Source organism: Peromyscus californicus, unplaced genomic scaffold, assembly GCF_007827085.1.
Source record: "Peromyscus californicus insignis strain IS unplaced genomic scaffold, ASM782708v3 Scaffold_23__1_contigs__length_62951481, whole genome shotgun sequence".
Taxonomy (NCBI): domain Eukaryota; kingdom Metazoa; phylum Chordata; class Mammalia; order Rodentia; family Cricetidae; genus Peromyscus; species Peromyscus californicus.
Window position 1 is genome coordinate 54,301,218 of NW_026294534.1, and position 18,691 is coordinate 54,319,908.

Genomic DNA, 18,691 nt, shown 5'->3' on the forward strand with positions numbered 1-18,691 from the left:
CACAATCCTCTTGCCTCGGCTTCTGAAGCACTGGGATTATGGGCCTGTACCACCACAGGCTAACCGAAGCTTAAGAGACGGCTCAGTTGTTAAAGAGCACAAGGAGCAGAGTTCAATCTCTACAAGACACATAAAAATGACAGGTAGTGTAGCCCACATCTGTCATCCCAAAGCTGGGAAGGGAGAGACAGGGTACCTGGGTACCTGGGACTCGTTGGCTATCCACTCTAATGCAAGCAGCTGCAGACCAGTAAGTGCCTCAAAGGAGGTGAACAGAATCACTGGGGATGACAGCTGAGGTTGTCCTCTGGCTTCTACACGCACATGCGTGTGCACACACAAGCGCACATTCCACCCCCCACACACACACGCACACACAATAAAAACATACGTCAGAGAACAGAATATGGGGGAAGAAGAGGCCCTGACTGAACCAGTTAGGGCAAGAAAACAGTGATGTAAATGAGAGATGGTGCTGTCTCATCTGGGAGACAAACCGAGGATGAAATGGACTGACCTACGGGGACGGAGGTTTCACTCACTGAAACAATCACTGTAAGTTCAGATGCGAGCAGAGTGTGTGCACTGTGTGAGCATGAGTGACGGAGAAGATGGGTTAAAAACAACCAGCAAGAGCTAGGGTGTAGCTCAGGTGTAGAGTGCTTGGCTACCTGGTGCCCTGGGTCTAATCCTCAGTAAAGGGGTAGAAAACAAGAGGCCAAGTTTTGTTAGGCTAGATGGCATCCCAGCACTTAGGACGCTGAGGAGAGTGCTTCAAGTTGGCCAAACTAGTTACAGAGGGAGAGCCTGTCTCAAAAATAAAAGGCTGGTAAGGTGGTTCAGAGGGCAAAGGCACCTGCCATCAAGTCTGAAGACCTGAGTTTGATATCTAGAACCGTTTTGGGGAGGAGAGAACCAACCCCTCGGAAGCGAATTCTCTGACCACCCTGAGTGTGCTGTGACGTTCTCCAAGCCCCAATGCACAAACAAATGTAAAATAAAAACAACTCTCTCTCGTGTGCACATGCCTTTTCTCCCAGAGATTAGGAGGCAAAGGCAGGAAAATCAGGAGTTCAAGGTCATCGTCAACTATTAGTGAGTTAGATGCCAATGTCTTAGCTATATGAAACTGTCTCCAAAACAGACAAAATGAGACAGAAGGCTAGGGAGATGGCCCAGTGAGAACGGTGCTCGCTCTGATCCCCAGAGCTGACATAGTGTCAGCCAGTGATGTGAATCTGTAATCCCGGGAGATAGGAGGCAGACAGGATTCCCAGAAACTCACCAAACGAGAGACCCCCCCACCTCAAACAAGTGGTCCTCTCCACTCTACATATGCACTGCAGCATGTCCTTGCCCATCCTCCCACACAACAACACACACACACACACACACACACACACACACACACACACACACACACACCATATACACACACCAAAAAGTAAAAAGGGAGGTCTAGTCATGTACTTCAGACAGCCTGATCTTAGAAAAAAAAAGTTAAAAAAGACGACAACTAACTCATTCTAATACTTCTAGGAAACTGACAGGTCCTAGACTGGTCCTGGCTTCCTGTTGTCTGTCTTCCTGTGGCTACTTCAATCTCCCACATGCTTTGATGGGCAGGTGCGTGTCATACTTGTGGCAACCACCATGTCTCTTAGAGTTACTGAAAACAACAGAACAATGCAGTCTGGTTTTCAGTGGCTAAATTTAGAAGATGTGTTTTTGTTCGTTTTGTTTACTTAAGGGCTTAAATATACTGGCTAAATTAACTTAAGAACTAAGACCCTTTGTCTGTACTATGCCCGAGATTTTAAGAGGTTCAGAATCTGTTTCTGTACAGAAATAAGGCCAAATGGGGCTGGTAAAAGAATTACTGAAAGTGTAGAGAAGAGACCTGTCGTTCATATTAAAGAAGGAGAGCTCCCCCAATTCATAATCCAAAAAGATGCCGATGGCGCTGGGCTGTACCACTGGGAGAAGCAGCTCCGTTCTTTTAGGCCCATACGTGACATAGCCCCTCTCACTGTGTCTCCCAATTGCCCAGAAGCCCTCGGCAACCAAGGGCTGATTGCTCCAGTCCCCAGGAAGGCAGTCTTGACACACCCCCAGTGTCCACATGGGCTTGTTTCCTACTTTTACCTCCCAGTAACAACGACCTGAATGAAATCCTTGACACCCCAGGAGAGCGGGCCAGAGGCAAAATCTCCGAGGGCTAACAGAAACACATCCTTCTTGTCTTGCTTCTCCATAAAACACAGATTTCCTGTCCTTCGAAATAACAAGCTGAGGGTGTGCTGTGTCAAGATCAAAAGTCACATCTATTTGAAATTGCTTGATGATTCTGTCCAGGCCAGAATACTGTGGAGGGAGACTGAGACCATATTGCTTTGCCCTGAATGACCAGGGTTCGGGGCGCCTCAGGTGTTTTAAGCTGTGGTAGGTTCTTGGAACACATGTCAGGAGTGTGACATCTGACTGAACATCCTTGGCCTCTGCTTTCTTCAACAGATCTTCTAATGTGGAGATATGGTCTGACAGGGCCCCAACATATTTCTTCAGTTCTGACAAAGCCACCAACTCCTCAATACGTATCTTGTTTACAAGTGCCTCATGCTCATTCTGCAGAAACAGTTTGACTTGTTCAAATTCAACACTTATCTCTTTATTTTTATAATACCTGAACTTCTTCCTTAGTTCAAGAGCTCTTCTGTGCTGCTGAGACAGTACTTTTTCAGTCACTTTCACTTTGTACTGCAAAGGCTCAATGTGGCCTTCTAGAATTCTCCTGTGTCGAGAGGCGGCTCTCTTCACAGCCCAGGTGTAATGTGTCCGGTGTTCTTTAGAGAAGCTACACTGGATACATAAGACTTCCAGATCCTGCACACAGAATAGGGCCAGAGGCTGATTGTGCTTCTGACACACAGCGCATTCTTCCTGCCTCCTATGCTTCCTCTGTGTCCTCTGCAGGTCTTTAGTGATATCGACCAAGTTCTGGATCTGGGTGTTCTTGTGGAATCTTCTCTGTGGAAAGCTAATCTGGCAGACAGGGCAGGGGAAGCTGTCATTTAGACCTTTCCAGAACAAACAGATGCAGGACCGGCAAAAGTTGTGCCCACAGGGAATGGTCACTGCGTTTTTAAAGAGATCGAAGCAAAGGAAACAGGCACACTTGTCCTGCAAGTCTGCAAGAGCTGTGGAGAAAGCCATTAGCCTGTAAGCGAAGTCAGCAGAGAAGGTCTCTTAGCAGGGCTTGCCTCCCAGGAACTCAAGACACCGTGAGCCGTGGGTGTCCTTCCAAGTCGTTGCAGAATGACCAGCTGCAGGTTTCACTGGCCTGGTAGGGTGATGGTCGTCGAGGACATTTAACCAAAGTGCCTTAAGGCAGTTCAGAAGTTGAGAGAAATTCAAAGTCTGTCGCTGTCTCACAGGCTAAGGCGTGAGCGTTCAAAAGCACTCACAGGGGTGATGAACCTCACACTCCTGTGGATGAGGAAAAACATGGTTTTAGTTTGTTTTTATAATTTTCAATTATGTGCAGGTGCCCAGGAGGCCAGTGGCATTGGATCTCCCTGGAGCTAGAGTTTTAGACGGTTGTGAGGCCAACAAAGCATGCCCAGATGGGAGGAGGAGGAGAGCCAGCAAGATGGACAAATGGGTCAAGGTACCTGAGGCCAACCATGATGGCCTGAGGTCTATCCCCAGAACCCCACGATGGAAAGAAGGAGCGATTCTGTAAACTATTGCTGAGCTACCACGTGTGGGCTATGGTATGCACTTGGGTACACACACACACATCAAAAAAACTACTTAAAGATAGGAGGGAACCAACTCCTTAAAGTTGCTTTCTGACCTCCAAATGCACACTGAGCACCCATACACATTATGCATGAACCAGCGTGTAAACATTATATATATATATGTGTGTGTGTGTGTGTGTGTGTGTGTGTGTGTGTGTGTGTGTGTTTGTGTGTGTGTACGTGTGGAGAAACCCACACCCATGCTCTTGGTGGCTTTGCTTTCTTCCTGAACACATCTTTCCTCCCCTTAATATATAAAAAAAACTATTTAAAAAAAAAAAAAACCAAACCTCAAGGCCAAGGTTGAAGCTTAGCAGATTGAGTGCTCACTCTGTAGGCTGGATTTGATCTGGATTTGGTCCCAAGTACAGCATATACTGTGTGAACCCTGTAATGGCAGCACTTGGAGTGGGAGATAAGGGATGGTAAATCAAAGGCCAGCCCAGGCTAAACTGAGAGAACTTGTCTCAAAGTAAAGCAAAATACAACTCACTACATCGCCAACCAACCAACCAACCAACCAACCACAGTCCACAGTTTATGGTCATTCTAGACTACATGGGGAATTTGGGGTCAGCTTGCGATACATGACACCTTGCCTCAAAAATAGACAGAAAGACAGATAGGTTGCAATACTAGTTGGCATTGATGATACTGAAATACTGGGCTCACTGTCATTTTATGTACTCACACATTTATGTGCAGCCTTCAAAATTATATTGAGTCGGGTGGCAGTGGCACACGCCTTTAATCCCGGCAATCAGGAGGCAGAGGCAGGCAGATCTCTGAGTTCAAGGCCAGTCTGGTCTACTGAGCAATTTCCCAGACAGCCAAGGCTACACAGAGAAACCCTGTCTTGAAAAACCTAAAAAACAAAACAAAGCAAACAAAACAACCAGAATGTCCAGTTCATGCTATAAATTCTTGTCTATACAGCCCAACATTTCTAACAGCTTCCTTTCATGCCCAACACTCTAGATGCAGAGACAGGCAGATTCCCCTGAGTTCCAGGCCAGCCAGGATACTAAGTGTGATATGGTCTCAAAAACAAGACCAACCACCCACTCCACCACCCAGGCCCACTGAGGCCATCATCCTCCACCTAACCAACCAGCACTGGTAACATCAACAACCTCTAGAGGCACAGGTTCCACCTACAGCAGTTGGAAGAATAGCAGCCCCTATAGGCACAAGCACCACTTACACCATTTGGGAGAACAGACCCACTCCGCTGCCCAATCCCAGCTACCCCAGCACCCTCCCTGTGAACAGCCCTTTCCAACATCAGCAGACCCTACAGACATAAGCATCCCACACTAGTTGGAAGAACAGGCACAGGCAAAATCTACACCAGTTGGAAGAACAGACCCCATAGGCACAAGTAAAGCCCAGACCAGCCATAAGAACTGGATGATACGCTGGATCTGGGCACTCAAACCCCCACAACCCCTAGCTGAGATGACCCTATTCAACCAGACAACAGGCCATTCACCAGAATCCTTGGCCATTCAGGACAAAAGACAATAAAGGGAACAAACAATAAAGAAACAAAAGACTCAACCAACAAGACATCAACACCTGTACCTATAATTATCCCAAACCCAGATAGGTAAATGACAGTGTAAGAATACATTCAACGGGGCTGGAGAGATGGCTCAGAGGTTAAGAGCACTGACTGCTCTTCTAGAGGTCCTGAGTTCAATTTCCAGCAACCACATGGTGGCTCACAACCATCTGTAGTGAGATCTGGTGCCCTCTTCTGGCCTGCAGGGATACATGCAGGCAGAACATTGTATACACAATAAATAAATCTTTAAAAAAAAAAAAAAAAAGAATACATTCAACAACATAAAGGGCAATATGGCACCAACAGAACCCAATGGTCCTACAACAGCAAGACCAGAATATCCCAATGCAGATGAAGCAGAAGAATACGACCTTAAAAAATCACTTTACAGCCGGGCGGTGGTGGCGCACGCCTTTAATCCCAGCATTCGGGAGGCAGAGCCAGGCGGATCTCTGTGAGTTCGAGGCCAGCCTGGGCTACCAAGTGAGTTCCAGGAGAGGCGCAAAGCTACACAGAGAAACCCTGTCTCGAAAAACCAAAAAAAAAAAAAAAAAATCACTTTACAAAGATGACAGAGGCCCTTAAAGAGGAAATGAAAATTTCCCTTAAAGAAATCAAGGAAAAAACAAAGAGAAATTTGGAAGACATCAATAAATCCCTTAAAGAAAGCCAAGAAGAAACAAACAGGTGAAGGACTTTCAAAACTTGAAAACTGAAATAGTGGCAATAAAAAAAAAAAACACAAACCAAGAGAATTCTAGAAATGGAAAATATGGGCAAATGAACACAACAGAATACAAGAGATGGAAGAGATAATCTCAGGCATTGAAGATACAACAGGGGGAATAGCTTCATCAGTCAAAGAAAATGTTAAATCCAACAAATCCTTAACACAAAACACCCAGGAAATCTGGGACACCATGAAAAGACCAAACCTAAGAATAATAGGAATAGAAGGAGAATTCTAGCTCAAAGACACAAAAAAATATATTCAACAAAATCATAGAAGAAAACTTGCCCAACCTAAAGAAAGACAGGCCTATGAAGGTACAAAAAGCTTACAGAACACCAAATAGACTGAACCAAAACAAAAAAATCCCCTTGCCACATAAAAAGAAAATACCAAACATACAGAATAAAGAAAAAATATTAAGAACTGCAAAGGAAAAAGGCCAAGTAACATATAAAGGCAGATCCATCAGAATAACACCTGACCACATATATTATTAAAAATGGGCTACAGTCTAAACAGAGAATTCGCCACAGAAAAATCTCAAATGGCCAAAAGAAATTTAAGGAATTGCTCAACATCCTTAGCTATCAGGGAAATGCAAATCAAAATGACTCTGAGATACCATCTTACACCTGTCAGAATAGCTAAGATAAAAAAACACTGATAACAGCTTAAGTTGGAAAGGATGTGGAACAAGAGGAACTCTCCTCCACTGCTGGTGGGAGTGCAAATTTATACAACACTTTGGAAATCAGTATGGTGGTTTCTCAGAAAATTGGGAATCAATCTCCCTCAAGACCCAGCTATACCACTCTTAGGCATATAGCCAAAGGATGCTCAATCATACCACAAGGACACTTGCTCAAGTATGTTCATAGCAGTGTTATTCGTAATAGCCAGAACCTGGAAACAATCTAGATGTCCCTCAACTGAAGAATGGATAAAGAAAATGTGGTACATATACACAATGGAGTACTACTCAGTAGTAAAAAAAAAACCAATGACATCATGAAATTTGCAGGCAAATGGATGGAACTAGAAAAAATCATCCTGAGTGAGGTAACCCAGACTAAGAAAAACAAACATGTTATATACTCATTCATAAGTGCATATTAGATGTAAAGCAAAGGGTAACCAGGCTACAATCCACAGCCCCAGAGAAAGTAGGTAACAAGGGGCACCCTAAGAGGGATGCATGGATCGCCCTGGGAAGGAGAAATAGATGAGATCTCCTGGGAAAACTAGGAACAGGACAGAGAGGGAGACCAACAAAAGAGATATCTTGATAGAGGGGGCCATTTTGGGTTTAGGGAGAAATCTGGTACCAGGGAAATTCCCAGGAATCCACAAGGGTGACCCCAGCTAAGACTCCTAGCAATAGTGGAGAGGGTACTGAACTGGCCATCTACTATAGGAGGTGTGGGGCAACTGTGGCTCAGGTATGGAAAATAAATTTTAAATTTTAATTAAAAAAAAAAAACCAGGAAACCAACCAACCAGCTAAAAAGGGTGTATTAAATTGGACAGGCTGGGCAACGAGATGGCTGAGTGAGTAAAGGTGTTTTCAGGCAGATGATGAACAGGACCACCTGAATTCAATCCCCAAGACCCACCGGAAAGCTCTTAGGAGAAACTCCACAAAGATGTCTTTTGACCCCCACCCCCACAGGCACCATGATATGCCCATACCCCCACACACATCTCACAGAATAATAACGTGGTTTTGTTTTGTTTTTAAAGTTGTACAGGCTAGCCTTGAATTCATTATGTGTAATTCAAGCAGGCCTTAAACTTTGGATCCTCCTGCCTCAGCCTCCCAAGGAGTTGGGATCTGACCTGTAGGCCTGCATGAGGATCCAGAAGCAATCGTGTCTTTTTTGATTAATTAACAATTACTTCTGAGACCAAGTCTCACTATGTATCCCTGGCTGGCCTGAAACTTGTTATATAGACTAGGCTGGCCTCCAACTTCCAGAGATACATTGCCTCTGCCTCCAAGGGGTGGGATATAAGGCATGGGCCACCATGTCCGATTTGATTCCGTTTTTCTTAAAAGAGGCTTCAGAATCTAAAGAGACCACACAGCACACAATCTGTGCTCCTACGGTTTCCGCACTTAGCTATGCCCCCATCCACCCCAGTTTACCTGTACCGGGCACACGGGCAGCCCTACAACCAGGCAGAGCTCAGAACAGAACGCACAGACCTGTCAATTGCAAAGAGATTAGATATCTGGAAGTGGGAGGGGAAAGGACCCGCGCATGCCCAAATGGTCCTGGATGAAGAGGAGCACCTGTTTTGATGACAAGGCCCTTGTTTGCATTAACAACCCCCGCCCCCCTAAAAGAAAATAGCTGTCTTCTAGTCTCCGCAAGCATCATGGTATGTACCTGCCCACACACACGTCTCACACCAGCAGGAGAACCAAGTTTTTTGTTTTGTTGAAATAATTCTGTAGCTCAGGCAGGCTCTTACCCTTTAGATTTCCCTGGCTCAGCCTACCAACTAGTTGGGATACGTGACTCTGCAACACGGATCAAAAAATGATCCTGTGTTTCTTTTCTTAATGGGGTAGTTTCCCTATATGTATGTCTGTACGACGTGTGCATGAAGTCCCTGCAGAAGCTAGAAGAGGATGTAAGGGCCTCTGGGACTGTAGTGACAGACTGTTTGGGGCTACCATGTGGATGGTAGGAATTGAACTCTTGTCTCAAATAACAACAACAAATTACTACTACTACTACTACTGCTGCTGCTGCTGCTGCTGCTGCTGCTGCTGCTGCTGCTGCTGCTCACAGGCCCTCATTGGATATCTTGAAGCAGCTAGAAGATACAATTCTGAACCTTCCCAACACAAACAAATGATAAGGGTCTGGGGATACAGTTCATATGGTAGAGTGCTTGCCTTGAAGGTGTAAAGGTCTGGTTTGATCTCTAGCAGAGGGGAAAAAAAAGCATGCCTGGTGCAACCTGATCCTTACACATAGACACTGAAATAGCATGTTGTATACTATAAGTTTTGTGCAATTACTACATGTCAATTAAAAATAATGGAGAGATGGCCCAGTAGCTAAGTGTATTTGCTACTCAGTCAGGAAGATCAAGTACTGTTAAGAGTGCTGGCCACTCTTCCAGGGAAACAAGAGTTCAATTCCCCATGACCTGTGACAGGTAGCTCACAAATGCTTGTAACTCAAGTTCCAAGGGATCTAACACCCTCTGGACTCCTAGAGCAACGCGTGCGCGCACACACACACACACTAAAATCTAAATAAATAAAGCATCAATTTAAGAAGAAAGAGGAGTCAAGCTGGTGGCGGCTGGGCCCGCAGCTGCAGAGGATATGGGATGAGGCGCATCCACAATCAACATTTTAATGATTTGAAGGGAGTCATTGGTGATCTGGGTGAGACCTGCCAACTCTTGTCCAAAACAGATACCACTGGACGCCTGCTAGAAGCTCCTAAAGCTTGGAGAACACAAGTCCAAAAAGACAAGCCTCCATTGTTAATGATTGTCACTTTCGGCTCTCAAAGTAACACAAGGAAAGACACCTGGGAAGAAGGAGTCTCAGTTAAGGCATTGCCTCTATCTGATTAGTCTGTGGGCATGTCTGTGGGGCATTTTCTTGATTACTAATTGATGTAGGAGACAGCCCTACATCAATTGGAACTTAGTGATTAGTTACTCAGTGGCAGTGAGACAGTGTCTCATTGGGATTGCCTCACCAGGCTGTTTTCTGACCACTTCAGGGGCCACAGCACTCGCCTATCCACATTCACAGACATTGCACACCCTGGCACACACGATAAAATAAAAATTAAAACCAAGCAAAGGGGCTAGAGAGATAGTTCAGTGGCTAAGAGCACTTACAACTCTTGCAGAGGCCACAGGTTTGGTTCCTGGGACCTACATAGGGTGGCTCACAACTCCAGTTTGTGGGGATCCAACATATCTTCTGGACCCGGCAGGCTCCTTGCACTCATGTGGTGCACATAAATTCGTACAGACACATACACATAAATGAAAAAACTTTCAAAAAAAAGAGAGGACAAAGCAAGATGGGGTAAAAGTGGGTAAGGAGCTGGCTGCCAAGCCTGGTGATGCTAGTTTAATCACCAGGACCCACAGAGTGGAAACAGAACTGATGCCTGCACGTTGTCCTCTGACCTCCACAGCAGAACATGGTGCTGACCCACAGACTCAAATAAATAAATGAAAGTGTTCCTTTCAAATTGCAAAATTATTTTAAAGGGACCAATAAGGCAAGGAGCTAAACTCCATTCCAATTCCAGAGGTGTCTCAGCATTGTTTATCATTTGTTTTTGAGACAGGGTCTCCCTCCTTTGCCGAGGCTGGTCTTGAACTCAAGATCCTCTTGGCTGAGATTGTAAGTATACTTCATGGTACTGAGCTCTGTGATTAAATATTTAAAAGGAAAATTAAAGTTTTGAAATGAGCTGGAGCTCACAGAGTCAGAGACATGAACAACATTGCAATGCCTTGGTAAAAGTCAGGGGAGTTATTTCTGCTAGCTGCCAGTTATGGAAATTACCATTCCATTCTTACACAAAGACTTGAGAGGACACTTCTAGTTGTGAGATTCAAATAGAGCGATATGAGGGGATCTGCAGGAAGTGATTGCAGGACCTCCCACCAAATCCAGGGATACATACAAGGCTCTTATATAAAATGACAGTGGCTGTGGCTGGTGGTACTGGAGAAGTCTCATCATTCTTGAGACAGAGACCAGTGGATCTGGATCTTTGTGAGTTCAAGATCTGCTTTGGCTACATATTGGCATTCCAGACCAGCCAGAGTTACATGGCAAGACCTTGTCTCAAAAATAATATAAAGAGAGTGACTTGGACATGATAGCTCATGTTTATCAGCTAGATTCATTCAGTTGAAGTTTTTTTAGTGTTCAGGTGAGACATGGATGTGTTGGTGTTGAGTGTGTAGTGTGGAAAATAATTACTCAGACCAGGAGTTCCTGGTGCCTTTTATTACTAATAAAGGGTACAAGCCCATTATTCCTTGAGTTGGATAGTAACTGAGAGAGCAACCACAGATGTTCGGTATTATCACCATGGACTCATCCTACTAGCCAACTGATAACAGTAACCCCTTAGACTTCTAAAATTACTGGAGAGCAAACAACAAAGGATTGCATGGAGTGTACTCAGATTTTAGTTAATAATATTAGGGGTAGGTCATGAACCAGCCTGCCTTCATCTTAGGCTTAAAAGCCATCTTATAGTCAAGGCAAACCAGGTTCATTCCTGTTTATGATTAAACCTCTGTTTCTCAAGGATTGGGCTATGTCCCACCTGTAACTTTAACTACAAATGGTTCTGGAATGCCTGTTCCAGGAAATGGCAACCATGTTTTTGTTTTACTGTCTTTCAACCCTACCTTTGTTTCAAAAGGTTAAGACTACCTTGTTATGACCACCTGTTGTTATGATGACCTTGTTATGACCACCTTACAATCATGTCCTTGTTTCAGGAGGTCATTACTGACTAACTTGGTATGCTTATGTTCTGCACCTGTAACCCTACCTATTTTGTCCACCAAAACCCCTATTTGGAAATCCCCTACCCCTGAGCTATTAAAAACCTTGTCTTCCTCACATCCAGTGATGATCTCTTGAACCCCACTTTTAGGGAGCAGCAGTCCATGTATATGAATTAAAAAGCTTAATTTAATTAGGTTGGCCATGATGATTTGGGTTGGAGGTAGTCTTCCTCCTGCAATCTTTGGGATTCACATAGGAAGGAAGTAGGGTGAGTGAGGACGAGGATTTAAGTATTAGATCAACTCTGAAGAAAGAAAATGTTAAGATGCGTAAAGCACCTCAGAAGGGAAGACTGAGACATTGTTAGCACCTGGGGATTCTAAGGATTGTTAAAGCTATGGAAGGTAATAGTTAAGAAGAAAAGGGGGGAGGGGAAAAGGATGAAAGAGCAAAGAGAGGACTAAGAGGTGTGGGGTATGAAAGGAAAAGTATCAGCCCAGGACCCCCAAGACCAAGTTCTCAGCACAAAGGAGATTTATTTGCCCCAGAGGGAGAGAGGACAGGAAGTAAGCGACAGAGACGGGAGGTAGAGGATGAGGGAGAAGGGAGAAAGAATGCGAAAAAGGGAGCAGGGATATTTGTCCTGGGCAGGGGCATGGCCACAAAGGACTGCTCTGGAGAGAGAGGAGACAGACATAGCCCATAGGCAGATGGCGGTTTATCAAGGTAAAGGGGGAACTTCCGAGTTAGGATGAGGTGTTTGATTTTAAGTTGGGAATGTTAATTAGGAGAGCCAAAGAGGGTTTTTGATTGCTGGACTTTAATACTTTGATAGCTGGACCTTGGTAGTCAGCCTCAGGAGGAGGAAGTGGCCAAATAAGGCAATAGACCTTGGTGGCTAGCTTTAGGGATATAATCTAATGGTTTTTAGCACGGCAGAGGGAACTGGGGAGGAGGGCAAGGCCTGCCAGAGCCATGCTCGCCACACTCAAGCTGGTCAGAGTCCTTTCAGAGTATGAGATGTGACTAAGGTAAAGAATGCTTTAAAATGAATTGGATGAAGAATCAGAAACAGACCTAAAACCTAACTGAACAATACACAAACAGAAGGAAAACCACCTTGAGACGTATATGCAAGAGTTAAAGGTGAATAATAGAAAATAAGAGATAAAAGAATAGGTATGGAGTGAAATGCTGGCACAGCTGAGCTGAGTTGAAAGGTGAAATTATCAGATCCTCCTGGCTCTAGTTGGTTCCATTCGGTGTTGGGGAGGGTCATTAATCTCTTGCAGCCTCAGTGTTCTTGGGGATCTCTGTAGCTGTGGGAACTGGAGGCCCACTTCACAGGTGTTCTCCAGTACTGAAGCATTCTCTGATCTCCAGGGGTTTTGTGGTTTTAACTTTTGAGACAGTGTCTTATACTGTAGACTAAACTGGCCTGGACATCACTGTGTAGCCCAGATCTTGAACTTACAGTGACCCTCCTGCCTTTGCCTCTCAAGTGTTGTGGTCATAGGCGGGCACCATCATGCCCAGCTTGTGATACCTGTCCTTATGGGAGAGAGCTTACTTCACCTACAATAACCCTCCTGGAGGTGGTTCCCTGCTGGGAGCCATCCCTGGCGGTGGATGGGTCCTGCAGAGGATGTACAGAGTTGGCAGGGAAGGAAGTGAGCCAGGCCATGGTGGTCTGGAGAATCTTGCAGCCTGACTGAGTAGCAGCCAGACTGTTTCTTTATTTTACAGAATTTAGTTAGCAGGGATATATTCATGATGTTCCAAAACATAGATCATATCATTTTTGGTTTTGGACATGTGTTTTGCTTCCTTTTGCTCATCTTTTAGTCATCATTAATAAACTATGACAGAACAGAATTATTATTTCCAATCATTTTCCCTCAAGTTTTGACATCATTAATAAAAAGAGTTATCATTCTTACTCATAAACCTCATAACCCAATTTTTGAGAATCTAGAGGCATATAACAGCCTGTGCTCAGGCTGGTTGTTTTGGTTGCTTCAAGGACACTAGATCAAGACAAAATCTTCAACCATCCTTGGCATTTTGCCATGTCGCAAGCAGTATATTATTAACTCTTAGTGGTCAGAGTGCCCAGGAAAAATTCTCAGGCTAAAACTGCTGCAGTTATTATTCAAATTCTGGCACAATACAATCAATGTTCACATTTATATCTTTATTGAATTTGTCTATATGTCTAATACTGGCATTCTGTTATTCCTTGGTCATATGACGTTATAGTGGCTCTACGTGAGCTAACTTCTAAAAGAGGGACGTTCTAACACCTCATACTTTTATCATCTTTCCACTCCATACTTTGCTCATCAATATGTCTCTGTGTAGGGCAGAGTTGTATGCCTTGTAATTACCTGAGTGTACAGTTGAAAGAGGCTTGTAATCTGAACTGTGGACAATTTCTCTAGCCCACCAAATCTTGTTGACCTTTTTAATTTTGCTTTGTTTTGAATATCTTGTTCCTGTGTAAGTACAGGGACACGTTTTTCAAGAATGTCTCATAGCCTCATGAAGAGACCTCTGGCTTCTTCTTTATGTGTCACACCACCTCCAAGGCATAAGGAAGACCTTCAAGTAGATAAGGATATCTCCCTCAAAGTGTGTGTGGGAGGAGATAGTATGTTCAGGACTTTCCTGGATAACCTTAGAAGCAGTATTCCTGGGAGAAGACATAAATTATTCATAAGGAATTTTCCATCAATCCAACATCCCCAAATTGTACAAATATTAAAAGTGCCCCAAGTATGTAACAGGTGAAGATGAAAACCAAAGGTGGCATGGCAGCCATCATGTGGCTCAGCTTTGCTGGATCTTTGTCAAGCAGCTGTGCTGGCTTTATGACTTCTGCCATTCCATGGCAGAAGTATGGCTGTGCCAGTTCCCTTTCTTCCAGGTTGTCCAGAGGTTTTTCCCTCCCTCCCTCCCTCCCTGCTTTCTTCTTTCACATCCCTCTTCCTTCTTTTATACCCCTCTCTCTTAGGGGTATATCCAATCCTAATAACCGACAAGTATTAGATAATAGCTAATCCAGTTCTCTACACTGATCAAATCCCCAATCTTTTTGTTTTAAAGATTTATTTATTTATTATGTATACAGTGTTCTGCCTGCAGTCCAGAAGAGATCACCAGATCTAATTATAGACATTGTGATCCACCACGTAGTTGCTGGGAATTGAACTCAGGACCCCTGGAAGAGCAGCCAGTGTTCTAACCTCTGGCATCTCTCCAGCACCCTAAACTTTTGTAAGTTTTGAGACAAGTTTTCACCAAGTTGCCCAGGCTAGCCTTAAACTGAAACTCACTCTGTAGTAGAGGCATGCCTTGAACTAACTCTCTCTCTCTCTCTCTCTCTCTCTCTCTCTCTCTCTCTCTCTCCTCTCCAAAGTCTCACTCTGTATCCTTGGCTCATTAGGCATCTACTTGGCTCTACCTCCTGAGTACTGAGATTACTGGTGCCTGCCACCACACATCCCTGCATCTATTTTTAGAAGCAGGCACACACTAGGTCCTTCCTGCAGCTGCCTCTGTTCCTGTGACACCAAAGGCTCTGATACTCAGGGCCATAGGGAGAGGCACTCAAGGCACTCCTTGGTGCAGTAGAGTGGATAGTTCCAGGCCAGCCTCCACATCTTGAACTCTGACCTGGCCAGAGGAGGGAACTATAATTTTCATAATACTGACTCAAGTGGTTTGGAAGCAGGCAACTTTTATGAGCAAGAAGAGGGGCAACCTGTGACACATGTAAGTTACCCCAAAAATGAAAGGGAGGGAACTGGATTTGAAGAGTTGAAACAGGAGCCATCTTTATGCATGGTGACGCACACCTTTGATCCCAGCATTTGGGGAGTAGAGGCAAGGGGATCTCTGTGAGTTTGAGGTCAGTCTGGTCTACACAGCAAGTTCCAGGACAGCCAAAGGCTATACAGAGAAACCCTGTCTCTGTGTAGAAACTAGGGTGGGGGGAGTAGAAACAGCCTGGAACAGAGGATCATATTTTTATCCGAGTGGAAACCTAATTTTACTAAAATATGTACAACCTAAGTTTAAGAGGCGCCATTTTGTGGTACCTGACTGTAGTCCTGGCACTTGGGAGGTGGAGGCAAGAGTACCAGAAATTCAGTGTCAGTTTTGGCTACACGAACACTCAGCAGCTGTAATTAATCCCAGGAGACCTGCACAAAACTGGGTCCCTGGGTCACGGAGGAAGGGAAGGGCTCATAAGGCCTTCCTTCTGTGGAAGCCTGTATAAGAGGTTAAAGGATTGCTAGAGGGTTGAGATTTTCTTGAGACTCCAATAGGCACACTCTTACCTACACTCCTGTAACTCCAATTAAGATCACTGGGTACAATCTTTTCTTTGGTCTGTCTGGGGTGAAAAGATGTTTGTTCCCACCTTCAAAAAAACAAAAGACATGGTGTGGTGGCAAAGGCCATTACATCCGGCAGAGGCAGAGGTGGATGGATCTCTGTGAATTACAGGCCAGCCTGGTCTACATGGTAAGTTCTAGACCAGCCAAGGCTGCATAGTGAAATCCTGTCTATGAAACAAAAACCCAGGCTGGAGAGATGGCTCAGTGGTTAAGACCATTCGCTGGGCAGTGATCAAGATTGAAGTTGAACATCTATAACCCGTATAACAAACCATGGGCTCTGCCTACACACACCTGTAGCGCCCCAGTCCAAGTGGAGCAGAAACAGGAGGATGCAAAATTGGAGGTTCAGGGAGAGAACAAGCCTCGAGAAGAGAGAATGACAGAGGGTGTCTGGTGCCCTCTTCAGATCTCTGCCTGTGTACCTGCCCCCAACCTGACACACCCATGAAATACACTCCTTAAATAAAGATGGTGCTCCTTGACTGTATAACTCTGCAACTGACATGATTTCAGGAAGCTTCTGCAAATTTAAGCATGGCGTCCCCTCTCTAGTAGTGGTTACAGAATATAAAATGTAACTTACGAATCCACACCTCCTGTGCTGTGGGAATCACATCCAAGAGTTCACAAACGCCAGGCAAGTACTCTAAGTATAAACTGCACCCACACCTCTTTGATGTGTCTTATCTTGAACAACAGAACCATTCAGGGGGAAGGCTGTGTGGGAGCGCCCCCTAGGGAGGTGATTCTTGAGTACGGTTCTTTGAGACTTTGAACCCTGTGCTCTAGTGAGACTGGGATCCAGGCCTGCTGAACCTGTTTTCTCGGGTCAGGAACTCAGGATGGAAACAGACCTAATACCTAGATTTCAGGTTGGAAAGCCAGGGGGTGCAGACAGAGATGCTTACCACCCACCACCAGTCTAAGATGGTGCTACCTGTTCAGAGAAGTGTCGTCTCATTCTGGGATGCTAGAACAGAATGGGGCTTGGGCAGGCCCAGTGGACCACCATTTCCACGCAGGGTGGCAGGGGTGTTTTGGTCTCAGCCTGTAGCTCTGAGATGCCTCAAGTCTGAACTCTGGGAAACACTCCATAGTGTTCCATTGTGCTCAGGACTGGGGTTCTGTGAGCTCAGACACTGCTAACTCTATACAAGATGCTGAGTTAAATTCAGATGTGAATCCCTGGGACTTAAGTTTCAGATGGTGAGCCGTGATATCATGCTGGGAAAAGAACGGGGTTTTCTGTAAGAGTACCAGTGCTTTTAACCCCAGAGTCATCTCTCCAGTCTCCCAATTTCCAGGTTTTAATTTTTTTTTTTTTAAGACAAGTTCTTTTAGGGCTGGGTGTGGTAATACACAATCTCTAAGTTCAGGCCAGTCAGGGCACATGATAATCTAAATAAAAACAAAACAAGTAAGGTCTGGGGAGATGACTCATCAGTTAGGAGCACTGGCTGTTCTTCCAGAAGACTTGGGTTCAAGTGCCAGCAGGCACAGGGTAGCTCAAAGCAGCCTGTTAACTCCAGTCCCAGGGGATCTGGTGCTCTTCTGGCTTCAGTGTGTAGCCATACATTCAGGTGATACACCCACACACATAATCTTAAAAGAACAAAGCCAGGTTCTTGTTATATAGCCCAAATCGGCCTCTAGCTCAAGGCATTCTTAGGTGTAGCATAGGTGCCATCCAAGCAGAGCCAATGGAAACAGGGCATTCAAAATCAGAAATCCATTTTTTTTTTTTTTCAGACAGGGTTTTTCTGTGTAGCTTTGCGCCTTTCCTGGATCTCGCTCTGTAGACCAGGCTGGCCTCAAACTCGACCCATTTATACTGTGAGCGATTATCACCACAGCTTTTTGGTTTTTAGGGGTATAAGAGTTTTGAGTCAGGGTCTCACTGTGTAGTGCCAGCTTCTCAAGCACTGGGATTACAGGGCTGTACCACTGATGCTCAACTTAACAGTTTCTTTCCTTGCTACTGCCTAGGCTGACTAGGAGTTAGATACTCCTTTCTTAGCCCCTGGAGTGCTGGAGGATGTTCTGTATGTTGTGAAGGTGTTGCTCTAATTGGTTGACAAATTAAATGTTGATTGGCTAGTAGCCAGGCAGGAAGTCTAGGCGGGATAAGCAGACAAGGAGAATTCTGGGAAGAGAATACCAGCCTGCCATCCAGGGTACAGCATGTAATGGCACAGAGGTAAAACCACGGAACATGTGGTGACATACAGATGAACAGAAATGGGCTGAGTTTAAGTGTAAGAACTAGTCAGTAGTTAGCCTGAGCTAATGGCCGAGCAGTTGTAATTAATAAAAGCTTCTGAGTGATTATTTTATAAAAGGCTACGGGACTGTGGGTGAGAAATTTGTCCTGACCGTGGGCCAGGCAGGACAAAGAAAAACTTTCAGGTACATTTCTTAGCCCCTGGAGTAGCTGGAACTGCAAAGTTCCTAGCTGTAAAGAAGAGAGTTTATTGTACATATCCTGGAATAGAGGTAAGTGGTGATGAGCTCCTTCATCCCATAATAAAGTCAATAAAACAAGATACACTCAGTCCTCAGCACTGCAGAAAACTGGGTACTCTCAAGTAGCTCCTTGAGTTCAAGGCCAGCCTAGTCTACAGTGATATCTCAAAAAAAAAAAGAAAGAAAGAAAGAAAGAAAAGA

The 18,691-nt window shown here is 44.8% G+C and overlaps 1 protein-coding gene across 1 annotated transcript; it reads right to left on the reverse strand.

Annotated features, from left to right (window-relative positions):
• Nucleotides 1–1,776: 1,776 nt before the first annotated feature.
• Nucleotides 1,777–3,213, reverse strand: LOC128119329 (tripartite motif-containing protein 60-like). The gene has a single exon (XM_052752743.1). The coding sequence runs from the start codon at nt 3,211–3,213 to the stop codon at nt 1,777–1,779; it is 1,437 nt and encodes a 478-aa protein (XP_052608703.1).
• Between the last annotated feature and the right edge of the window lie 15,478 nt (nt 3,214–18,691).

Coding starts and splice junctions, on each gene's coding strand:
- LOC128119329 (XM_052752743.1), bottom strand. CDS start 3,213: ATGGCTTTCTCCACAGCTCTTGCAGACTTGCAGGACAAGTGTGCCTGT.